Source organism: Gekko japonicus, unplaced genomic scaffold (genome assembly GCF_001447785.1).
Source record: "Gekko japonicus isolate JY-2015 unplaced genomic scaffold, Gekko_japonicus_V1.1 scaffold1072, whole genome shotgun sequence".
NCBI classification, from domain to species: domain Eukaryota; kingdom Metazoa; phylum Chordata; class Lepidosauria; order Squamata; family Gekkonidae; genus Gekko; species Gekko japonicus.
Window position 1 is genome coordinate 244748 of NW_015173154.1, and position 25770 is coordinate 270517.

Here is a 25770-nt window from a genome sequence, read left to right on the forward strand (position 1 = left end):
CCTTCTAAGTTCCCTCTCGGCTGCCCACATCTCGTCCTCCCGTCGAGATGTTCTCTCGGGACGCCCGGTATCCCTTCCCGGGTACATCCCTTTGTCAAACAAGCTTTCACAGAGAGCACTGCCTCTGTGAGAAAAAGTCTCTTTAGTCCCTTTTGAGTCATACAGAGACCAGTCATCCCACTGCTCCTCATCTCCCCGTCCCCACTTCGATGGGGTAGGCGGCGGCCATGGATAATATGCGCCATGCGGGATCGCTCCCCCAACGGCCCCTGTCAGTCCTGATGTAGTCACCGGCGTTTCGGTGGCCGTCGTGACTAGGGGAGCAGACGGAACCGGAGTTACCTCCGTGACAGGTGTTTTCTCCTCCTTCCCACTCATGACTGCCGTCCGATTTGGGATGATAGAGAAAGGTAGATTCCTAACAAACTGTTGGATCCCCAGGCATTCGAAATAACTCCACGTTTGAATCAAAGCAAGGTTTATTTCAAAGCGATGGTTCAGACAGGAACAAGAACATTGTTAGGAATAACTACCAATACACAAGCATAGCATATAAGAGGGATTTGGACCATGTTGGGCCAATGAGGCCAGTTCCCGCTGGCGGGAATAGAACTCGTAAACGCGCGCCTATTCCATGGGAATGTAACAGTCCAGTACCATCAACACAGTTTCAGTTCACAGGGTAGATAACCATAACAAGCTGAGCGAAGCTCCGACTCCCCCCCACCAGCTGCACGACCTTGGCCAGTTCCGCAAAACACAGAGAAGCATAATGAAGCAATCTAAACCCAAAAGGGGGGGGGGAAGAGCACAAGGCATGTGAAGCAGGTAACCTCAGATACAATGGCAGCTAGCTGACAGGGAGGCTCTTCCTCTGCCTGGTGAGTCTGCCAGCCTTCTTGCTTCTCCCCAGTATTTCTCCACATGAAGATGAGCGTTCTGGCAGTGGAAGCGCTGTGCTTTGGCTACATAACCCTAGATTCCATGTTTTTCTCTTTCTCTCTCTCCCACACACACATATATATTACTTGATAAAGCAGTGATCTGGTTTTGGTCATACTTCTGAAAGATGTGAATGTGCCAGAGCTATTGTCAAGGAATGTCTCAGTAAGCAATATGTGATTGTTTTCTTCTAGTATGCAAATTTAAGGCTCACAAAAGATGTGCAGTTAGGGCAGTGAACAACTGCAAGTGGACAACGTTGACTTCGATTGGAAAAGATATTATTGAAGATGAAGATGGTGTAAGTATTTCTCAGAAATGCAGGTGGCACGGTCTAAGTGTCATTTTTAGTTGTTAAACCATTGCCAACACTTCATCATTCCACAGCTTCTCCCTCATCTGCGGGAAGTGGCCAGTGGTTTCGTGACCGCTTGGCAGCCTGGGTTTGTCCTGTAGAGGAAGAATGGGAATGTGTTTCATATACTTACTGATTACATTTATATTTCATGGTTTGTCCATCTTGGCATTCCAGGCAGTGAAGACAGGGCTGCCAAGACATCCCTCTTATTGCAGAGTTTCCCAGCTCTGATTCAGTGGCCCCCAGAACCAGTGGGAAGGAGGCTGGTAGCCAGGCTAGAAGGTGGATGAGGCACTGGAGTGAAAACTGTCATGGCCTCCCTGCCGAAGTGCTGACAAGTTACAGGGACTCCCCAGAGTTGGTTTGAAAGCTTTCTCTCTTCCTGTGTGCAGCTCTAAAGTTTAGGGACTGACCCTTTGCTCCCTTGGGTGTTGATGTAGAGGGTCAAGTTATAGTGAAAGTATACTCGGGATGTCGATGGCGCATGGCCAGGACTGGGCACCTGGGGTCCATCTCATATCTGACGTGTGGCTTCTCTGGAAGAGCATGCAGTTTGGGGTGAGGGGCTGCTGCCAAAACAGAAGGTGGCAAAAATTATTTGTGAGGGGGCGAGGAGGAGCCGTGTGAGTTTGGAAGAAAGTAGAGGGAAGTGATGCACCTAACCCCCCCCCTGACTGTAACCCCTTCCCTGCAGGTAGCTATGCCTCACCAGTGGCTAGAAGGAAATCTGCCTGTCAGTGCCAAATGTGCAGTCTGTGACAAGACCTGTGGCAGTGTTCTACGGCTGCAAGATTGGAAATGCCTTTGGTGTAAAACTATGGTAGGTTCAGATTGGCTATTATATTCCCTGAGCCTGCTTTGCTCTTAAAATACAGAGGGGAGGAGGGGAGGAGAGAGAGAGAGAGAACTCTTGCTCTTTTCTACCTATACACGGTCTCTCTCATTTGGAAAGCTTTGATTTTGACAAAAGGTATGAATTGACTAATGAGCCAATGATTAATCAACTGTTTCAACAGTTTAATCAAATATTTAAGGAAGTTACTAGATTACTAGAAGTCAGTATTGTAAAGCTACCTCTCACTGTTTAAAATGGACAGTTTTTAGTATTTTCTTTCTTGTTCCGTACTAGAATAATATAATGGAATCAAGAGCTTACAAAAATGACGTATTTTCTTAACTCTCGGACTTTATTTATTTATTTATTCAAGTATTTCTACCCCGCCCTACCCCGCAAACGGGCTCAGGGCGGCTTACAGAGGCCTAAGCCATACATAAAATACAATAAAATCAGTAAAATCACAATCACAATAATGACATACCATTAATAATAATAAAATACTATAAATACTATAAATTCCAAGATGGTCCGCAGTTGGTACCTACAGGGAATACTCCCTGTCGATAATATTATAATAGTTGTTCCGGCGATATTTGTCCAAGTTTATCAGCTGATCTTGCTGCCATATAATTTCACATAGTGCACCTCGTCGCCGGGCTATCAGGGGCGCTCCTACTTGATGGTATTTCCACCGTTGGTGGTGGTGGGAGCGGCGGCCCCTACATAAAAGCCTGGTGGAAGAGCTCCGTCTTGCAGGCCCTGCGGAATTGCATGAGATCCCGCAGGGCCCTGATCTCTTCCGGGAGCTCATTCCACCAGGTAGGGGCCGCCACTGAGAAGGACCTAGCCCTCGTTGCAGCATATCGTGCCTCTCTGGGACCCGGAACCACTAAACGGCTCTGGGTCCCTGACCGAAGTGCTCTTGGGGGTGTATACGGGGAAAGGCGGTCCCTCAGGTAGGTCGGACCCAGGCCATGTAGGGCTTTAAAGGTAAGTACCAGCACTTTGAAGCGGATTCGGTATGCTATTGGCAGCCAGTGCAGCGCCTTCAACCCAGGCTTGATGTGCTCCCGCCTGGGGAGGCCCAGCAGCAGCCTAGCCGCTGCGTTCTGCACCAGCTGCAGCCTCCGGATCAGCGACAAAGGCAGCCCCATGTAGAGAGCGTTACAGTAGTCTAGCCTTGAGGTGACCGTCGCATGGATCACTGTAGCCAGGTCTTCACGGTCGAGGAAAGGGGCCAACTGCCGAGCCTGCCTCAGATGGTAAAATGCAGACCTGGCAGTGGCTGCTACCTGGGCCTCCATTGTCAAGGAGGAGTCCAGGAGCACTCCCAAGCTCCTAACCTCCGACGCAGGCACCAAAGGTACCCCATTGGTACCCCAAAGGTACCTTTATTAGTAAAAAATTATCTTCCTCTGTTAATCAGTTGATTCTTTGATTGATTCCCAGCTGAACCTAAACAAAGTTTTGACCTTTAAACAATGGATCTTCTTGGATCACCTCCTTATTTTTAACTATTTTTGCACTCTCATTACTTAAAGTTTGTTTTCACATCCCGTTTTCTTCTCAAATATAATTGCATTTTTATTTATAATTTTTATTGCTTTATGTCTCAGGAACAACTTTTGTTTGTTGATAAATTTCTTAACATGGTTATACAAAACTGAAACCTTTAACTCCCCCCCCCCCATTTATCAGAAAAATGCTAGTTAAAACATTTAACGCAGTCCACTGACTATGCATTGGGGATTTCTGGGTGTGTGGCAGCCTCTTGGTTTCCCCTTGAGTTTTCTGTGCACTCTCACAAGCAGATCTGGTGGCTGTGAACGTTCTAGAGCTTCCACTGGGGCGCAGGGACTCCTCGGGAGCCGCGCTCTGATGGTCTGTACACACGTGAAGGGGCCAGGGCCAGGTGTCTTTCTGCTCAGTTCTCAGAGCTGCTGCTACTGCTGTGGTCTTTGCACTTTCCTACGTGTTTGTCTTTGTGAGGGGTGTTTTTTATTACTTCATAGTGCTTTTCTGGAGGTTAATTCTAGGCGGGAATGGAGTGTGTTTCCTTGGTCAGAAGGTGCAACTTGACAGCCGTGGCACCGCTTCATACCTGCTTGCCCGCTGGCATAAGGCAAGAGCGGGTCCTAAAGTCATGGGCCCTGGGAGCTCACTGCAGAGGCCTTGTTCTTCATGGGACTTGAACAAAGCACAGAATAGTTTCTTTCAGAGTTTGGCAGTGCGAGGGGCCTCCCCTTGCCTTGTTTGCTCATCCTTGGTAAGGTGGACAACAAACAGTGTTATTCATTTACTTCATTTGTAGCCTACCAGGGATTGTATCTGCAAGCAGGAGGGAGGGCACAGCCTTGCAAACCCTTTGGGGGTCTGCCTTTCTCTTTGCCATTTTGGTGCATAACCTGCAGTACTCTTGGTCTGCTGAGGGGTAGCTGACAAGGCTGAGCCATCCGTGGGGAGGCCGTGTGCTCTCCGTCTGTGGGGTCGCCCTGCCCTGCCCACACTCCAGCTGATGTATTCAGAAGGAGGCCAAGGAGGCCACGGGGGTGTCTTTCCTCTCCCTCTGATACTCAGAGGAGCGCACAGATATCGCCTTAAGAGCACCAAGATGCTGACCCAAGTCCTGGCTCGCCCAATCCCTTCAGCTAGCAAAACCAACTGGCTTCCCTTTCCCGTGGCTCTTGGACTCTCGTCTGAGCACAAGATTACTGTTCACCGTGGTGTTCTGACAAATGTAATTTGAATATTTCCCACTTTGACAGAATTTGTCTTACGTTATATCCTTCAGTTCCGAGTTAAAAGTTTGATGGAGCGGGTCTGTTGAGACCAGCTCATGTGGTTGTGATTTCTCCTTTTTAAAATAAGGGCACCCAGTCTACTCCCACCAGTGGTGCAGCAGCTCTTGAACCTCTGGCCTTTGGCTGCACACCTGCTACACATCTGTGAGCAAGCTGTATGTGCTTCATTATCTGTCTCTATTGTGCCTGTGTGCTGTTCCTGATCAGGCAAGGTATAGGCTGCTTTAGTTGAGAATACCCAACAGGGAAGATGAGGAGAACGAAGCATTCATCAGCCCATCAGCTGCTCACGGTGCTCGTATTCTGGGCTTGTCTCCAGGGCAGGAGAGCTGTACGGACAAGTTAGCTGGAAGAGAAGAAGCAAGAGTTTATCAGGGAAATGCTTCATGGTCAGCAAACAGGCGCCATTGAGGGTTCTTAGTGAGTGAGGCCCTAATCCTGTAGCGCCTTCATGCTCGCTGGTTGTTGTGGATTTCCCGGGCTGTCTGGCCGTGGTCTTGGCATTGTGGGACCTGACGTTGCGCAAGCCTTCGACGACATGCTTCATGCTCAGCTTGTTCCTCTTGAGTGAGGCTGTTTGGTGGCATATTCCTCAGGCTATGAAATGGGCACGCCACCATCTTGTCCAGGCTTCATCATAGGTTCGCTGTAATCTCCTTGGGATCCGGAGGCAAACTTTCCAGTTGGAGGGCTCCCGATTCCCTGATTCTGATGCTCCGTGGAGCTGGGAGTCTTCCTTGGGAGTGGCTCCGAGGCTTCCCGCTGTCCTGCCGACTCCCTCTGGCCCTCGGTAGGCAGGAGCCCCCTTCCCCTCCTCTGAGGAGGCCACACCCGCTCCCACTCCTGGCCGTAGGCAGGTCATTAACATGCCAAAGGATAAGATGGTGTTATAGCATTTCTCTCCCCTCAGGTAGTCCCTAATTCCAGTCTCTGTCAGAATGATGTATATTCCCCATCATGTTTCTCAACTGTCAGGGTAGTGGGAATGAAATCATACAACAGAAATTCATGACACCTGGTTGTTTATCCCTGGGCCCCACTCTGAAGTGCACGAAATATCCCTTTGCTGTGGAGATCTGAAGAAGAAGAAGAGATTGGATTCCTACCCCATGGCCCTTCACTCCGGAGTCTCAGAGCGGCTTACAAACGCCTTTCCCTTCCCCCTCCCCACAACAGACACACCCTGTCAGGTAGGCGGGGCTGAGAGAGCTCTTTCAAGGGCTGCTTTTGAGAGAACAGCTCTGACAGGACTACGCCTTGCCCAAGGTCATCCAGCCAGGTGCAAGTGGAGGAGGAGTGGGGAATCAAACCCGGTTCTTCCAGATTAACCATGACACCAGACTGGCTCTCCCTTCACAGACTGCACTTGGTTTGTGGAACCCGATACTCTTTGCTTTGAAGCTGCAAAGCAAATTGTTCAGTGTGATTGAAAGAAATTCCTACTAGAAGCTTAATTACCTCTTTACTCAGCAGGATCACTTTTGAATTTGTATAAGCTTCAATTTTGGGGGAGGCTACTGATGGGTGCACAGTGCCAGATGTCATCTTCAGAGCAGCAGTCCTCTCTTACTGGTAACATCAGTTTTCTAGTTATGCATACATGGGCCAGTGCAGTAACGGCAAAATAATACAGTTACTTTCCTGTAACTGATGTTGTTTAGCCATGCAACAGTGCGGGCTGGTGGATTCTTAGCAATTGTTAAGGAATGGGAGGGCACCAATCCTGTCCATGGAGGCATGCGCAGCTAAGTCAAAACTCTCATCAAGGGTTCTCTTGCTTTAGAATGTTCCCAGGGGGAGCTCCGTGCAGGTGCAAAAGTCATATCTGATGGTCACTTAAAAAGCGTCAGTTATGGCTAAGCAACCTGGGACGTCCTTCTGGGGTGCTGCAATCCCAAGCGGAGAGAAAAGCCTGGAAGTCTGTCCTGCCTGTGGGCTGCTGTATGTTTTGTTGGCTGGAGCAGATGTGATGCGGACCTTCTGGGGCTCCGTCACTTGTGCAAGTGCAGAACTTTATTGTTGTCCTTGGAAAATATCTTACTGTATCACAGTATCTGGGCTTCTAACTTTTGCCATGAAATTAGATTGTATAGTGGGGGATACATTAATAATCCGTGATTAAATTGTTTCTAGGTACACACGGCTTGCCGAGATTTGTATCCTCGCAAGTGTCCACTCGGCCAATGTAAAGTATCCATAATTCCTCCTACAGCACTGAACACCATAGACTCTGATGGTACGTAGGACCTTGGAGATGTTTTTTGTTGTGATATGGCTGTGTTGTGTTCTACAAGACAGAAATGAAATAGGACTGGGCGCAAGGGCACTTGACCTCTTAGGGTTCCTAATTCAGCCACATTAAGTTTTCCGGTTCATGGTGGCTTGTGAATTGTAACACCAGCGTAATAATTTTCTTTCCTAAGAACTTAACATCAAGGCATCATTGAGTAAAATAAAAAAAATGCAGTCCTGCAGTTATTGGGCTTTGAAGGTGAAAAGACATAAAACAGGAAGATGAAGATGGCTTCAGTGATGAGGACCGAAATGGATGGCTTGTTATGGGCACATTGCAGGGATATGTAGACTTGCATCTTTCAATGAATATTTAGTTGTTTTATCACATGTAGTTAAATATTTATTCATATCCTAACTTGCTCCAGATATGCAATGCGGCTAACAAAATGTTGAATTGCAAGAAATGCAGTGAAACCATAAAGACATAATTCAACAACATCGGTACAATTAGAAGCCAGACAGCAGTGAATTTGTTTTAAGCAATGGTTCTCAAACTCCTCAACATCTAAAATAATTCTATCTTTCAGGATCCTCTTGCAGGTAACTTTGCACTATTATCACCTCCCCAGTACAAAATGCAACCACCTCACATCAGTTAACACTAAACAATTTTAAAAAGGAGAGTAAAAATGTGGTGTAAGAGTATGACATTGTATAACATCTTAAAATCACAGGTAGTGAGTAATTCCCTGAAATGTGTTATTCTAAAACTTATTTTAAAATTACCCATTTTCAATACACTAATCTACATAATTCTATGAGCCAACATAGTGTGTTAATTCAGTCATTAATACCACTTTACAAATTCTGATGAACCATTCTGATATTGAAATGAGAAGGAGTCTTGTGGGAACATTACTGACTAACAGATTAATTGAAGAATTAGCGTCAGGCACATGAAGTGGATTCTGTTAGCAGATAGACACAGAAACAAGGGGGAGGGGCAGTCGGGCCCAGTAAGTCTAAACGGGCCTGACCTGGGTAGCCCCAGGCGAGCCTGACCTCAGCAGATCTTACAAGCTAAGCGGGGTCGGCCCCGGTCAGTCCTCGGAGGGGGGACCCTCCAAGGAAGTCCAGGGTCACTACGCAAGGGCAAGGGCAAGGGCAAGGGCAAGACCACCTCTGTTCACCTCGTGCCTCCGGCTCCGGTGGGAACTGATGCAGATGAGTCGGTTGTACAATATAAGCCAAATACCAAAGTACTGATGGCAACAGATAATGTCTGGGAGGATTATTAGCAGCAGTTGACATAAACACGTGTCTACCTATACAAACAGAAGAAGAAAACAGTAAGGGCAAGAATTTCTTGAATTGAGGTTGGTTGGTTAGTTAGTGCATGACAGAGGATGTAACTCCAAATAATTCCAGATGGTGAAAACTAAAGTGGATTCTGAAGACCTCCAAGAGAAACACTGCAGTTTGAGTGAATGGGCAAAAACATGGCGAATGAGGTTCAATGTCAGTACATGTAAAACATGTTAACTTCACAAATGCACTAATCAGTGGGCTAAAGACATTAGAAGACAAATTTTAAAAATCTGTAAGGAAATTGGATGTTACAAGTACGCCTATTAGCAGGGCTTTTTTGGTAGAAAAAGCCCAGCAGGAACTCATTAGCATAATAGGCCACACCCAACAGCAGAAACTCATTAGCATATTAGGCCACCCCCGACAACACAACTCATGAGCATATTAGGCCACACCCCCATGTTACCAGGTCATCCAGCCACACCCACCTTTTGCCTCTTATTCTGTTCACCTTGTTTGTTGTCAAAACCCAGGACTTATTTAGGCCACACACCCCTAATGTAGCCAATCTGAATAAGTTTCTGATGTTGGGTGTGGCCTATTATGCTAATGAGTTCCTGCTGGGCGTGGCCAACTTGGGAGCCAGCCGGAACTCCGTTCCTGTGTGTTCCTGCCCAAAAATAGCCCTGCCTATTAGGGTGCGCAGGGTATGTTCGACACTTCATTTGGGAATTGCCCTCCCGATGCAACTACCAGAATATTTTTATCAATTGCCAGTCCCAAAACTAAGAATAGCTTTTACTTTGGCAAGACTGAATGTTCTTCCCTTGGCAGTTTTGGAGGGCAGATATAGTAAAGTATCATGCTCTAATAGAACATGCAGATGCTCATATCATACAGTCGAAACCATTGAACATATGATTCTGGAGTGCCCTGTATTGGATGAGTTGAGGGCTAATTTTGTCACCCCTTTACTTAAAGACATGGAACTGTCTGTTCAACATCTACTATGCAATGCCTACCGGGGTATGTTTGGTTTTTGTGGTTTTGTCCTCTCTGATATTCTGAAATGGATGCTATGTAGTTGAGCACTTTATTGTTTGTTTGGGTTTTAAATTGTATATTGTATTTTTGTACTAAAGTATTTGATGTTTTTATGAGCAAGTTTTATACTATGTAAGCCGCCCTGAGCCCTACGGGGGAGGGCGGGGTATAAATTTAACAAATAAATTAAAAATAAATAAATAAATAAATAACTGCTAAGTGCGTGAGCCCAGGTGTCGTGGCTACAATCAGATACCCATGATCGTGTCGCCCTCTCAGTGGCAAAATTCACAGGCACAATAATCAAATATAAGAGAAATAATACTGAGTGAGGTCTTTTAACATATTTTCTTTGGTTCTGATTTCTGCTTGAGGTGATAGCTGTATGAGCAGTACTAGATAGATAGAGATAGATCAGTGGTCTATCCAAGAAAAAGATCTTGGGGTTGTGGTGGATAACTTGGTTCAGTGTGAGGCGGTGATGTTTCATGCTAGGAAAGGAGCAAGTTTCATGCTAGGAAAGGAGTTGAAAATAAAATGGCCAGTGCCATAATATCATAAGTCTATGGTTTCTTTATTTTTATTAATTTGCTTAATTGTTTATATCCCACTTTTCTGCCCAATGGAGACCCAAAGTAGCAATACAAAACAAAATCAAAAGAAACAAAAAGGAGAAGAGGGGAAAGACTTCTGAATGAAGAGCAAGTCTTCCTCTCTCTGCTAGAAGGTCTTCCTACCGGTTGTAGGCTACAACTCTTGGGCTAACAACACTTTGGCTGTTGGCCTTCAGGTTGCACCTGTGGGCACGTCCAATGCTTCATGCATCTGTGAGCAGAAGAGAAACAAAACTCAGACAGATCTTATTCCGCTGCCGCTAGCCGTCTTCTTCCATCCTTCTTCCCCTTGCCAGAAGTACATCTGGGCCTTCTCAGGCCTCAACTACCTGGGAGGAGCGGAGAAGAGACACGGATTTTACCCAACTAGTGCCAGCCAGCTAGTAGGTTCTTCTCCACTTCCTCCCCTATGGAATGGCTACATTTGGAAAACTGTGTACAAGTTCTAGTTATTGTATCTCAAAAAGGATATTGTAGCACTGCAAAAAATGCAGAAGAAATCAGGGGACTGGAAAAACTTCCTTATGATGAAAGGGTAATGACTTTGGGACTTTTGGGGTTAGGAAAAGGACAATTAAACTAATATCAGTTGACTTGCAGGAAATTTTTTGATAAAATATGGTTTCAATTGTATTTGGCATCATATAAATTTCATTTTATATACAGTCTGTTTTAGGATATTTTTTGGTGTTGCAGGGATTAAAAACAGGCCTTTTACAAGTACTTTGGATTACATAACCACATATAGATTGCGGTCACACACACTAAATAATCCACTTTCAATCCAGTTACAATGCACTCTCCCAACTGGATTTTGCCAGTTCACACAGTAAAATCCAGTTGGAAAGTGCACTGACAGTGGATTGTTTAGTGTGTGTGACCACAGCCATAGTTTACCAATAGATTCTAAAGTTTGGTTATGTCAAGGTCAGAGGAGAATAAGTAGGTGTAGAAACTGAACTTAACTGCTGTTGTCAGAATGGGTTTTTAAAACTTATGATAAAAACACAGTCAGAAAGAAAAACATGCATATACAAATTTGAACAAGATGTAAAAAGAGGATAAACAAGGAGAAATAAAAATCACTAATCAGTATATCTTGATTCATCGTAAACACATCAAGACAAATAACATAAAGTTGTTTATTGTCTTGACAATTACTGTTCTAGTCACATCACAAAGAATGTGTTGTTGTTCAGTTGCACAGTCGAGTCGGACTCTTCGTGACCCCATGGACCACATCACTCCAGGCCCACCTGTCCTCCATCGTCCTCTGGAGTTTGCTTAATCTCATGCTTGTTGCATCAATAACATTGGGGAATTTCAGATTACCCTCATCGGCAGCAAATGTGTGTGAATTAAGATGTATATATGCTGTCCTCCACTATCCCACAAATCATTGTTACTCCCTCGTAATATTGAGTAACTGTAAATCGCTCAGAGCCAGCAAGCTCTGCAGGATTGAGCGATCAATAAATTGAAGGATTACTATTATTTTTAAGACGTTATTGTACCGTCTTGGAGTAAACCAGTACAGGGGCGGCCATTTCACACAGCCTTTCCCCTACTGGTAAGGAGCTGCCTCTGAAGCGGTCTGGCATTTCAGACTGCGCTGCTTTATTTTCCCGCCCTTTTCTGCCAGCGCAGGCGATCTTTGTCTTTTTTTTCCTTTTCCCTTTGGCCCGCCGGAGGGGATTTTTTTAATTGCATTTTTATAAAGACTACAAACTACAACAGAAATAGGGAAGGGGACTACATTAAGGGATAAAGAAAAGATACCCACTACTATCTAAAAACCCAAGAGAGGAGATCATCTAGTTAGCTTGGCACACGTTAACTCTCAATCACGCTGATCCCATTATGAACTGATTCAACTATAGTATTATCTTTTTCATATCTCAACTATCACTGTTAACCCGAAAGACCCCTAAGCATCTAGTATATTAAAAAAAAAGTTTTTCAAAGTCACAATTCAGAGTCCTTCAGCCTTCATTTCCCCTTGCCCAGTCTCTTCCGCAGTTTATAAGGACTTTTAGGGGCGACTGCCCCTTTCTCTGATAAAGACCCTGAGTCCAGCTTGCCGCTGGACTTACTGTCCATCCCTTCGTTTTCTTCCTCCTCTGGCTCTCCCATCTGGACTCTCAAAAATTTCCGTGCTTTCTGAACAGAGTCAATCTTTTCCTTTTTATCCTTGATTTTGAAGATCATGTCTTCTGGTGTTAGCCATCTGTATCCAATTGCGTTTGTCTGGAGAAAAAGAATTAAATCTTTGTACTTCTTTCTCCTTTGTCTTATTTCAAATGGAATGTCTTTTAAGATTCTGATAGCATTATCTCCAACTTTCAAAGGAGCTCCAGATGCCGCTTTCAAGATAGCATCCCTCACACATCTCTTCGAGATTTTTATCACTATTTCCCCAGGCAGATTGTTTTTCTTTATATATCCTGAATATGACCTGTAGGCCACATCCATATCGCTCAGCAAAGATTCCGCCTTCATCTCTGTCATTGGGGCCAATATTCACTCAATCTTCTCCTTCAGATTCTCTGAGCCCGTGTGTGGGAAGGGCAGGATACAAATGCAATACATAAAATAAAATAAGTAAACTGGAGATAAAAGAATAGTGCAGAGGGCAGGGAGACATAAAATGAAGTTAACCTTAAAGGCTCAACTGCTCGGATTCACCAGAGTAAGCTACAGTGAGTATAGAAAGTGCCAAAGTCAATATTGTCTACTCAGACTGGCCACAACTTTCCAGAGCCAGAGGTCTTTCAGATCACCTACTTCCAGATCCTTGAATTGGAGATGCCAGGGATTGAACCATAAAAGCTTTTATTTGGGTGTGGTACAACTATACTTTCAGCCAGGGCTGTTTTTGTAGAAAAAGCCCAGCAGAAACTCATTAGCATAATAGGCCACACCCTTTTATTTAAATGCTTAGATTGAACTCACGTTCATAGTTGGTCCTCAGACCTCATTTAAGCTCTGCTTCTTTCACTCGACCTCCTGCACTTGCCTCGGTCAGCGTCGCTTGGTTCCATTCGGTATCATAGCACGAAGAATCTTCGGGACGGAGAGGCGCCTCAATTCCCCGGCATTGCGCCGGCGAAGAGGCAACCCCTCAAGAGTCCCATGGCCAGAGCCCCTTCAGCCGGGTCTCTGGGGGGGTGACGATCCTGCGCACCTCCTCCTTCGGCCAGAGCGCAGCTTCACCCCCGGGAGGTCCGGGAGGTGCAACTGCTCAGTGCGCCGCCATAAACTGGCATCTTCGTCTTTTTTTAAATGTTCTTTTAAGAGCACTATAGCGCTATAACACAATACCAAAACAGCACAATAGTGATCCCATTGGAATACCTGGACTCCATTGAGATACATGAGATTGGGGGATTTAAAAATAGGAAGTGGAAGCTCGGGAACGCACAGTTTGAGAGCATTTTTTTTTAACATTATCTCCTTCCCGGCTTGCAAACAGCATCCTCCTTTTGATGGCCAGCATTTCGGGATGCCATGCCTCCAGGGGGGACCTGAGGATCCCCTGTACTTTCAGCGAGTGTTTCCTCTAAGCTGAGTTAGTGTGAGCTGGCTCACAGTTTTTTAGCCTCCGGCTCACACATTTTTGTCTTAGCTCAGGAAGGATGGCTCCAGAGCAAACTAATTTATGCAATAGCCAAATAACTTACAGTTCTAATGCCAGTAGCTCACAAAGTGGAATTTTTGCTCACAGGACTCCACAGCTTAGAGGGAGCATTGCAGAGTTATGGCTTATCTCCTGCCTACAGATATCAGTTCCCAGGCATATAGCGAATGCTGTGGAAGGAGGACTCCATGGCATTGTACTCCATTGAAATCCCTGTTCTCCCCAGATGTAGTGATCTCATGTATCTCAGTGGTCCAGGCATTCCAATGGGGTCGCTATTGTGCTGCTTTGGTGTTGTGTTATAGCGCTATAGTGCTCTTAAAAGAAGGTTTAAAAAAAGACAGAGATTGCCTGTGCGTATGAAAAAGGGCAGGAAAACCTCATCGCTGGAGGAAGTGCTATGGGGGCATTTTACACAGCACCCCCTAGCGCTTCAGGAATGGTATAGAAAATTGAAGACCGTTTGGAAGCAGTTTGCAGGTAAAACGGTTCAGGAACGCTTCCCTAACAGGACAGGAGCGTTTGTGTCTGAAAGGGTCAATATATTCCGTTAGGGAACCATTACTAAAACGGTTCTGTCTGAAATGTCAGTTCAGAAACCGTTAGTGAACAGTTCCTGAAACGGAACATATCGGCTGTCTGACATTCCCCACTGTCTAACCATCTCATCCTTTGCCGTCCCCTTCTTCCTTGACCTTCAATCTTTCCCGGCATCAGGGTCTTTTCCTCCAGAGAGGGCTCCCTTCTCATTGGGTGGCCAGAGTATTTGAGCTTCAGCTTCAGTATCTGGCCTTCCAGGGAACAGTCAGGGTTGATTTCTTTCAGGATTGACTGATTTGATCTTCTTGCAGTCCAAGGGACTCTCAACAGTCTTCTCCAGCACCATAGTTCAAAAGAATCTATTCTTCAGTGCTTGGCCTTCCTTAGGGTCGAACTCTCGCAGCCGTACACAAAGAATACCCATGTTTCAATACATTTATCAGTTGTGGAGCTAATACCCATCTCCTATAACATATGCTAATCTGGACGGATATGCAGTATCTCAAACCATTGTAAGAAGTGGGGGGTGGGCTTATTTTCTTCCAATAATAGGAAATTCACATTAAAGTCATCAACATAAGAAGAAACAGAACAAGGAGCAGATCAGTAGGACAGGACATCAACCTGCTGCCACCATCGCCAAACACCGTCTCATTAATACTCCCAGACCACTTTAAATCATCTGGATTGTGATTGTTTTAATGGTTATTTATGTGTTTTAATTTCTGTAAGCCACCCTGAGCCTGCTTCGGTGGGGAGGGCAGGGTATAAATTTGATTAAAAAAAAATAAGAAAGTAAACAATGTAGATCACGATGTGTGGTGCAGAGAAATTGCAGAGAAAACTGTTCCTCCCTCTCCCCAAGTACTAGAACTTGGTGGTGGGGGTGGGGGGTACCTAACTAAGTAGATAGGCAGTAGATTCAGACCAGGAAGTCTTCTGTCATACAATGTTTAGTTAACTTGTGGAAGTCACTGTCTCGGGATGTTAGTGATAGCCAGTGGCTTAGATAGCTTTAAAGGAGGAATAGAATTGATTAACAACAGGTCCCTAGATGACTATCGGCCATGCCGTATTTCTGAGTGCCAGATGTTTTTTTGGTGTGGGTGGGTGTGAAATGGGAGGATTCCTCAGCCTCTGGATCCTATGGTGGGCCTCCTAGAACAACTGGGTGATTACAGTGGGAAACAGGATCCTGTGACAGCATGCCCAAGCATTCGTTGGCCTTCTTAAATAGCACTGGTGAATTCTGTGTTCCAACTTTTGTAATAGTGGATTTACCTCCCTGGCCAGCTCCACAATGAGCTTTTCATTGTTTCTCAAGCTGCTCCTGAATAATAATCCACCTAAATTATTTTTTCAGTTGTTTAAAAAAACTCTATAGGTTTTACCCAATATGTGCCCTTGAAAAAGAGTGAGGGAGGGGGAAAGAGAGAGAAACACCAGCTGTTGCAATAATCTGCTAACTCTCCGCGACGTCAAACGAATGATGAGAGTCAGTAAAAGTGGCCTAGGACAGCAGGCTGGCTCAGCGGAGGGCCCTGTGCCCAGGCAGGCAATCGCAATGGCCACCTCTGTTGACCCCAGAAGACCTGTGGAGTCTCACCATACGTCAGCCACAGCTTACAGCACTTTCCACCACCGCCACCAGGCATACCTGAGTAGTTCCCCCCCCCATGTTGTCTGTAAGAGGAAACATGCAAATTTACTTTCTCGATGGGGTGCTGCTTTCTTGGCCAAGTGAGGAGGGGAGGGGGACTATCTCCGCCTTATCAATAATGTTGCCTTCCTTTCTTTACAGGGTTTTGGAAAGCCACGTGCCCGCCCTCCTGTGCCAGTCCTCTCTTGGTTTTTGTTAATTCAAAGAGTGGAGACAATCAGGGAGTCAAATTTCTCAGACGATTCAAACAGTCACTGAATCCAGCTCAGGTCTTTGATTTAATGAATGGAGGACCTCATTTAGGGTAAATAGACTCTGCTTTCTGTGAGCTGTGATTTTTTTTTAATGGGTTCAGTTGGAATTATTGCAGCTTTAGCACTATTAAATCATACTTTATTCCATAAAATTTGGGGCACCATACTGGGAGGGAGGGGGGCACAACGGAGGATGCAAGAGATGTCGCTCGTGTCCATCGCTGCCTCTTGTGCGAGTGGTGATCTCACCACCCAGTGCCCAAGATGGGGGGCCCAAGATGGGAGGTAGGTGCTGGCGGTGCCTCAGCACCTTCAGCTGACCCATCTGTAAGTATACAGTAGCAGGAGTGTTTGTTTCTCCCTTTATCATTGTATTTGTTAGGATGGCTTCGGGCCCGTTCATACATGACCTTTTAAAGCCATGATTGACGACATGTCCCTGTTGAGTAGGAAGTAGGGAGGAGGACTCCATAAAATCATGTCATCCTGACTGTAACAACACCACCAGCAGATGATGGTCGTACTTCCAGGGGAGAAGCTCTTTACATAGATTTGTCCCTTAACAAACTTCATCATTTATCAGATATTTGGGGAATGAAAACATGAATTTATCTGTGGATTTCAACTCAGAAAATGCATTCTCTTTTCAGTTTACGGTTATTTCAGAAGTTCGACAATTTTCGAATCCTTGTGTGTGGAGGAGATGGAAGTGTTGGTTGGGTGTTGTCTGAAATTGATAAGCTTAATTTACACAAACAGGCAAGTACAGGCTGCTTCTTCTATTGTGGAGGGGCAGTGAGACTAGTTTTTAAGCTGCTGCAAAGAAAACAAGCTCTGAATTATAATGAATTTTATAATTCGTTTTAAACCTTTTAACCCAACCTTCAGTAGAAGAATTTCTTATTCAATTTTAGTGTCATTTGGGAGTGTTGCCGCTTGGTACAGGGAATGACCTTGCCCGTGTCCTTGGCTGGGGGGGCTCATGTGACGATGAAACACAACTTCCTCAGGTCCTGGAGAAGTTAGAACGAGCAAGCACTAAAATGCTGGACCGGTAAGTAAGCCTGTATTTCTTCCTTCATTACTTTATTCACGTGGGTTGAATTATGGTTTGGTGTTTTGAATAAAGAAGTACTTTGTAAAAAATTTTTACGCAAAAAACAAATATAATTGATTTGGCAGAATAGATATGAACATTTGGAAATATTAAAAAGATATGTTTCATGTGCTTTTTCTTTCAGGTGGAGCATAATGTCATATGAACTGAAATTAATATCAAAACAATCTATTCTTCCTGTTACCCCAGAAGAGGAGACCGAGGAATGTCAGGTAAAATTTGTGTTTTTTAAACAAGAATTCATAAATTAGGAGAATAAGTGACAGGTACACTTTAATTTGTACGTAAACAGAAAAACAGAAAATTATACACAGTTTATATATAAAAAATAACCATAATTTAATCAGTCAACTCCACATTATTGTTTCTAACAACATTACTCACTGTTGAATGATATACAATTATATAATCTGTTCTGATAGATTTATGGCCCTTTATCCATGTCCCACTAAATATTATTAAATTCCATTTTCTTTCCAGCACTTGATCCAATCTTCTCTCTGATAGAAATTGGAAATCTAACATTTTATTCTGTAATACTGTGATCTTCGTCGCAGTCTCTATGCATCACACCTATGGGAATGGTGCCTGTGTCGACCCCAATCCAGGAAACTTCTAGAAAGCTCGAAAGAGATTTGGGGCCCCCTCCCTTGGGCATGCGCGTGCCTCCATCACGCATGCCCAGAGGGCGGAGCCCCAGCATCCCGCCAGTTCTCTTGTGACCTCTGCGTTGATCAGTCGATCTGCTCCAGTCTGGGAACTTCTGTGTGAGGGGAAGTTTTTCTCCTCAGTTTTTTGCTCGATTTCCTTCTCTCATCTTTTTTATTTTACCCTTTCTTCTTCCTAAAAAATAAATAAATGTTACTTTGTCCTCCGATTGTTGTCGGACCCCTCCAGGATCCCCGGCCAAACTGGCCTGGAGAAAAATTGCTCCCTGACCCCAAAGTGGCCATCAGCATTTCCCCGGGCGCGTAAGAAAGGGCCACCAGAACTAAGCACTGAGGCAACCCTTCCTGCCCTCCCTTCTCATGATCTGCCTCAGTTCACACAATCAACATTGCTGTCAGATGGCCATCTAGCCTCTCTTTGAAAACCTCCAAAGAAGGAGAGCCCACCACCTCCTGAGGAAGCCCGTTCCACTGAGGAACCCATTCTAATTGTCAGGAAGTTCTTCCTGATGTTTAGACGAAAACTATTCTGATCTAATTTCAACCCGCTGGTTCTGGTCCAACCTTCTGGGGCATCAGAAAACAACTCCACACTATCCTCTATATGACAGCCCTTCAAGTACTTGGTTATCATATCATCTCTCAGTCGTCTCCTCTCCAGGCTAAATATACCCAGCTCCTTCAGCCTTTCCTCATAGGACCTGTATCCAGACCCCTCACCATCTTCATTGCCGTCCTCTGGACACGTTCCAGCTTGTCTATATCCTTCTTAAATTGTGATGCCCAAAACTGAACACAATACTCTAGGTGAGGTCTAATCAGAGCAGAGTAAAGTGGTACCATCACTTTGCATGATCTGGACTTCGTTCATACAGGCCAAAATCGCATTTCCCTTTTTAGCTACCGCATCACACTGCTAACTCATATTCAGTGTATGGTCTACTGACACCCCTAGATCCTTTTAGCACATACTACAGTGAAGACAAGTCTCCTCCATCCTATAATTATGCATTGGATTTTTCCTACCTAAATGCAGAACTTTACATTTATCCCCATTGAAATTAATTTTATTTGTTTCGGCCCAGTTTTGCAGCCTGTCAAGATCATCCTGTATCCTGACTCTGTCTTCTACCGTTATTTGCTACCCCTCCCCATTTAGTATCATCTGCAAATTTAATAAGCATTCCCTCTATCCCTTCATCCAAATCACTGATAAAGATGTTGAACAAAACAGGTCCCAGGACAGATCTTTGAGGCACTCCACCTGTCACTCCTCTCCAAGAAGATGAGGAACCATTCACAAGCACTCTTTGGGTGGAATCTGTCAACCAGTTCCAGATCCACCTAACAGTCATAGGATCCAAACCGCATTTTTCCAATTTGTCAACAAGTATATTACGTGGAACCTTATCAAAAACCTTACTGAAATCAAGTTAAACTATGTCTACAGAATTTCCCTGATTCAGCAAGGTAGTAGCTTTGTCAAAAAAAAAAAAAAGAGAGATAGATAGATGTAGTCTGACATGACTTGTTCTTGAGAAACTGTGGGTAAGCTTGTCATCCCTTGAGCATGATAGCAGAAAATTGTGAAAGTGTTGTAAGTCATCCCTGTGCTAGATTTTAGGAGGAGCAAAGTGGGAACTAAGCAGAGTCTTAAACTGGCAATAACAGATATTGAGTACTAGATGTGCAAATCCATCCAGCAGGAGATACTCTTCTGTTTCCTGATGTTACTACCCTGTTGGTTTTTGGCACACACACAAACTCAAACACACACGCACGCATGGAGTAATGCGGAGGGGTGTTGATGGTGGGACAGCCATGGGGCTTTCCGACTTCCTGGGAACACAAAGGAACACTGGCTTGTGAGTCCACTCTTTTACAATTACCATGAACACGTGTGCTTTGTTTTTAGATGTCTGCATATGAGGATTCCATTGCTGCTCATCTTGCTAAGATACTTGACTCTGATCAGCACTCAGTTGTCATATCATCTGCCAAGTAAGCTGAATAAATTTAATACATAAGTATGGTGTATAACAAAAAATGTTATAAAGTGTGCATGCATACAAAAGTTCATGCCTTGAATGAACCTTTGTTGGTCTTAAAGGTGGCATTGGACTCTGAATTTGTTGTACAAAAAATGTGGTTAGCATCCACTATAGAATGTATGCAAGAATATTTTTTTTTTACTTGTCTCATCACCCCTTGTTGTAAGTAACATCCAGATCAGCATTAGGTTTGCTAAGGGTAATTCTACAATGGCTGTGTTTTTGTTCATCCTAGAAGGTGACTAGGATAAAATAGTAGCCCTGCCGCTTCCAGATTTCCTTTGGTGAAAGTAGTGAGGTGCCTTCTTGTCTTCCTCTGGCTTCCATGAGTTGGACCTTGGGCTCAAGTGGGCCTACCATGAAGAGCTCACCTTATTACTCTGCCACAAGCACGGATCCCGTCATGCTGCTGCCTACTTTCTGTTTCTCGGGGGGGGGGGGGGGGGGGGAGGGGGGGGGCGGAGGCGGGAGGGGGTGGTGGTGTCGGTGGTCTTCGCTCCTGTAGGCGTGACTTACTCCCATGTGCTGTTTTTTTATCCCAGCAAAGGGTTGGGTTGGGATAGGCTGCAGCTCTACATGGTAGGGAGAAGCAATTGGGAGATGAGGAGGGTTCTGTGACCTGCAAGGCAGTGGAGAAAGGGGCCACGGTGGGGGGGGGAGGGCGAGAAGCGCAAGGGCCTCTTCATATCAGCAGTGAAATATGAATGCATGATGATTGCTCTCTTACTGGGTTTTCATTAGACTGGCTAAACTATGTTATGTTTTATACAGTGCATACAGAATTAATGTTTCAGCTGCATCCATTCCCTTTCTGTTTGCTTTGGCACTCCTGTCTCATTCACAAAAGGATATTATGTGAAACCGTAAAAGGCTTTGTTGCCAAAATAGGAAAGACCTGTGAGCGGCCAATGGAAAACACAGAAGCTGATGCTATGGCCATGAAAGTAAGCACCGAGATGTCAGTTCCCCGCCCCCCCCTTTCAGTTCCCCCATTTCTCTCATCTGTTGTTATGCTGAGATATTCCAGGAGACCTGTACTTTATTGGTATAGTGTAGTAATAGATCTCACAGCTTCCATTGACTTACAGAGAAGGGGATTAAATTTGGGCTCTTCCTCACTCTCCAGCTGAAACCACGGAGGCTGCATTGTGGTTTTGTTGCTGCTGCTGCTGCTGCTGGGCCCCAGTCTAGCCCTTCTGCCAGGTAGGGGGGGAGAGCAAAGAGTGCAGATCCGTGGCCACGGTGCCCTGCAGCAATTCCCCCAGGAGAGGACTCCAGAAGCCACCGTGGCTCCTAAGTCTGGGTTTTGACTGATCGTTGCTGTGGTTGTTGTGTACATCCATGTGCAGGGTGCTTTGTAGAATATAAGGTGACCTTCCCATTTAAAATTTGACCTTAGGGGAACAGCTGAGGAGGAGAGGGAGCTGGGTAGAAACAAGGGGGAGGGCGTGTCTTTATTCCCAGTGACCCAAGATTATGTTAATTTCAGTCAGGCAAGAGATTGTGCCCAAGGACCTATGCGGAAAAGGTGGAGTCTGAGGAGGGATTGGAAAGAAACGAGGGGTCGAGTGATGCAGGGGGCTCTCCGTGGAGGGAGGGAGGGAGGGAGGGCACCCATGTGTGGGGTTGGGCCCCCCTCTCCACTCGGTGGGCAGGGCAGGTGCCGGTCTCTCGCAGAGGCTTCCACTGTCCTGAGGAGGTGCTGCCCCTCCCCAGTCCGTGCCCTGCCCTGCCCGTCCTGTGGGTGGGCCACCTTCTGCACATCTCCCACATCGCTTATCAAAAGCAGCACAGGCAAAGATGCATGAGGGAACCCCCCCCCCCCCCCTGCTCCCTCTGCCTCTCGTTCTCAGGGCAACTCAGTACTTGCAAGGGGGCTGTCAGGTCTTCAGGCCTCCAGTGTCTGAGGGGAGCTGTTGCTGCCCTGGAACTGAAATGACGTCTTCCTTGGAAGGGCCAGCAGGCCTGGCAAGGCTGAGCACCTCCTCCTTTAAGGAAGCTGTGAGTTCATTGAGGTTCTCCTCACAGTGCCAGTTGTTAAAGAGTCCTTACTCACAGGCGCTTCTGTCCCGGTTGTTTGTCTGTGGCCCTCTCAGTGTTCGGAACTGAACGAGAAGCTCCACCTGTTGCTTCAGGCCCTCCACGCGGAAGCCCGGGCTGCTCCGGTGCGGCCCCTGGTCACCTCCTCCATCGCGGAGAAAGAAGGCGAGGAGTCGTCCAGCGAAGAGTCTTCATCAGATGCCAAGGACCCGTTGAGAGAGAACAGCAGAGCAGCTCCCGCCCTGCCCATCTTCAAGCCGCGGGAACAGCTGATGCTCAGAGCAAACAGCTTGAAGAAAGCCCTCAGGCAGCTGATTGAGCAAGCGGAGAAAGGTGGGGGACTGGGAGGCCTCTCGGGGTGGGGGTGGCACCGCTTCCTTCTTCGGTCACTTATGATGTCCCGTTTTCATTTAATACAGCCTACGCCTTCTTCTCAGAAAACAGTGAAAACCTTTGCTCGTATTTGTGGCATTTTACACTCTCTCTGTTCTATGTAGCCGTGGGCCTAAAGCTGAATCTCACGTCTCCCTTGATAATGACCAAGCCGTATGAAGGCAAGGTGTCTGGCTTTCTTTTCTCTGTAGCTGGCAGTCTGATTCTCCCTGTGGAACTGGGAACACGTTTGTTGTGTGCATTAAAAAAAGAACTAGTGAATGTAGAATATTAATCTAATAAGTAGTGATAATATATGATAAAAGTGATAAATATTTGGCAGCTGCTTCGAGGTTGTTGGGTGTCAAGAATAAGATGTCAGGCAGGATGTAAATTTGGTAACCTTGTGTATTTGAGATATATATATATTTAAATACAATACCTAAGAAGACCCTGGCTGGGTTGGATCATCTAATCCAACCTCTTGTTTTCCACAGGAGCCAGTTAACATGCTCCAGGAAGCTCCCAAGCAAAGACCCCCCACCCCACCCGGTGGTAGTCCCCTGTGCCTAGTATTCAGAGTCCGACTACCTTCGAATACTGAGTTCTGTTTTGCCCTCTGGGCCAATAGCCACGGATAGAACTGGCTTCCATAAATATCTCTTAACCCCTTTGATAGCTGATGGCTTCTGTATTCTGCTGCAGTGGGCCTCAGTGACTGAGTGTTGTGTGTTGTGTGAAGAAGTACAGAAAGAGAGAAAGAGTTTCATTCTCATGGAGAAAATATATTTGCATTATTCAAAATTCTGTGGTTTTTAACATACACAATCCACTTTGTGGCAGTTTCTGAAAACTGAGATCACTTTTCTGTGGGCTTGCATCAAAGCAGTTTCAGCAGAGTTAGGGATGTTTGCCAAGAGGTGGCATGACAGATTTTCTGGTAGATCACACTTCTCATTTGAATGGGAGATGCCGTCCTCTTGAAAAGGAAATAGTGCTTTGGCTGATACTTTTATCAGATTAGGCAGGCATGGATTTAGGAGCTACAGTGGCTGTAGCCAGATTTTTTGCTCACATAATTAAATTCAAAGGACCTCAAGTGCAGTAACTGCTTGGCTATTTAAAGTATTTATTTTTTGTTGTATTTAGTTTGACATGGCTCAAGGCCCGTAGGCTAAATGAGCAGTATCATTAAAGTAAAGGATCATTAAAATAAAGTTACTCTTCTTTTACCACAAGTTAGCTCTATAATAACAACAAATGCACACAGGAGGAATATAAGCATTTCTGACTCACACAAGATTTTTTCAGGTGGGTAGCTGTGTTGGCTTGAAGCAACAAAACAAAGTTTGAATCCAGTGGCACCTTTAAGACCAACAAAGAATATACCCAGAATTAAACTTTGTTGGTCTTAAGGTTCCACTGGACTCAAACTTGGTTGTGATATTTTTCAATGAAAACTGAGTGCACAAGCCCACCCTGAAATTCTGGGGAGAGGTAGTAGGTAAATTGTGCATGTTCCCCCCCCCCCTTGCATAGATAAAGCTTTGCTTAGTCTTACCAGTCCATTTGGTTGGAAGGGGTAACCGTCTGTGTGCTTGCACATCCCTCCGTTTTTGTAGTTGTGGATGAGCAGAATGCCCACACAGAAGAGCAAGTAAATCAGACCCCAACAGAATATAGCAAGGAACTGGATGAGTCCAAAGATGAAGAAAAAGAAGAAGACACAAAGGAAATTGAATCTCACCCAAGTAAGTATTCAGAAAACAAACTCTTGCATATCCATTTGAAATCGGACGGTGACAGTTACTGAACCGTGAACTGACTCAAAAGGCACTCTTGCAGGGGGGGGCAGTTTATGCTACCCCACCCCACCCCAACCTGGAAACCCTGACTTCAGCTTCACCCCCCAGCTGTTTGTCAGGGTCCCCTGAGCTCTAGGAAGGGCTTGGTGCACTGCAGCGGGAGAGGGAATCCTGTTCTGTGGCCTCTGCTCATTCGCGGTATTTTACATCCAGCGTAATATTTGCTTTCAAGGATTTCTTCTAACAAATCACTCTGCTTCATTTGTACAGTTTTGTTCCAATTTGCACCAGCACACATCCTGTCTTCTTGTAGATTCTAGTTCAAACTAGGATCTGGGGGGCCCAGGTTCAAATCCCCCCCCTGCCCTGGGGGGCTCGCTGGGTGACCTGGGGCCTGGCCCACCTCATGGGGTTGTTGTGAGGATAAGATGAAGGAGAGGAGAACAATGCAAGCTGCTTTGGGTCCCCGTTCAGGGAGGAAGGCAGGCCCTGAAGTGAAGTAAATCAAGAAAATAAATAGATTCTTGACCTCTCATTCATTCGTAATCTTCCTGGAATCGGTCAAAGTAAAGTAAGATTCAAGCATGTGAAGTCACCCTCTTCCTCATGGGAGGAGTATATAAAACACTTCTGAATAAACTTTGGACGATCAGTGCATGAAACCAGTAACACGGTCATAAAAGCTTTCTGTGTTTATCTGTATTTAGGAACCTGTATGTTGTTCATCCGCTCTTCTTTTCTGCGCCCTCTAAACAGTGAAAACTGCCTCCAGATCTCCAGATGGACAGAGAAGTCGTATTTCTTCCCATGCAAGCACACTTTCTGCTCCGGCCTGCACAGCCAGCAAAGAAAACCTGCCAGTGCTTAACACAAGGATAATTTGTCCAGGTAACAAAGATGCAGCAGCTGGCTAGTTCTTTCATTGGTTTGGTCATGTACCAGGTTCCTCCCCCCGGACGTGTCAAAGTAGTTTGATGTCTAATGTATGCAAGTGCTTTGTCCCCTGTTCCGAAAGCAATTGCACCTTGATCTGAGTTTTGATTTGATATCAAGATTCCAGACAAATGGGCTGTGATGGTGAAGGTAATATTTTTGATGCTACTGGATATTGACTCGAGCCCATTCTGGAATGCCTGTCTTGAGTTCATAAATCAGTGAAACAGTCTGCAAATTCCTCCAGGCACTGTGCTGTGAGCACTGGTAGATCAGCCTGTACCTGCACCCCTGTTTGGCTGAGTGTTGCTGAAGGCAGCACTGGACGTCACAGGTCGTTCTGGGGTCCTTCTTTCAGAAGGCTTTGTGTCTTGCACAGCGCAGCCTCTGGGCCTGCGGGTCAAAGAGCAGGTGGCTGTGGTGGTGAGGCAATGGTCTCCTTAACCTTTCAAACGTTCTGTTTCCTGTTGAAGACTGCCCCTGCAAGCTGCTGCTGTTAGTGATGCTGGGTATCTCTGATAAAAAAAGGCATCCGCAGTGTCTGTGCTCTGTC

General features: G+C 45.5%; 1 protein-coding gene across 1 annotated transcript in view; it reads left to right on the forward strand.

Moving 5' to 3' along the window:
- LOC107119804 (diacylglycerol kinase eta-like) overlaps nucleotides 1-25770 on the forward strand; it is a 206573-nt gene that overhangs the window by 107722 nt on the left and 73081 nt on the right. The window contains exons 12-23 of the mRNA XM_015422396.1: nucleotides 1137-1243; nucleotides 1995-2120; nucleotides 7073-7175; nucleotides 16119-16281; nucleotides 16882-16990; nucleotides 17146-17285; nucleotides 17473-17560; nucleotides 19932-20017; nucleotides 20915-21011; nucleotides 22164-22440; nucleotides 24102-24230; nucleotides 25041-25172. Coding sequence (XP_015277882.1) covers nucleotides 1137-1243; nucleotides 1995-2120; nucleotides 7073-7175; nucleotides 16119-16281; nucleotides 16882-16990; nucleotides 17146-17285; nucleotides 17473-17560; nucleotides 19932-20017; nucleotides 20915-21011; nucleotides 22164-22440; nucleotides 24102-24230; nucleotides 25041-25172 — 1557 coding nt within the window. The remainder of the gene's footprint in view (nucleotides 1-1136; nucleotides 1244-1994; nucleotides 2121-7072; nucleotides 7176-16118; nucleotides 16282-16881; nucleotides 16991-17145; nucleotides 17286-17472; nucleotides 17561-19931; nucleotides 20018-20914; nucleotides 21012-22163; nucleotides 22441-24101; nucleotides 24231-25040; nucleotides 25173-25770) is intronic.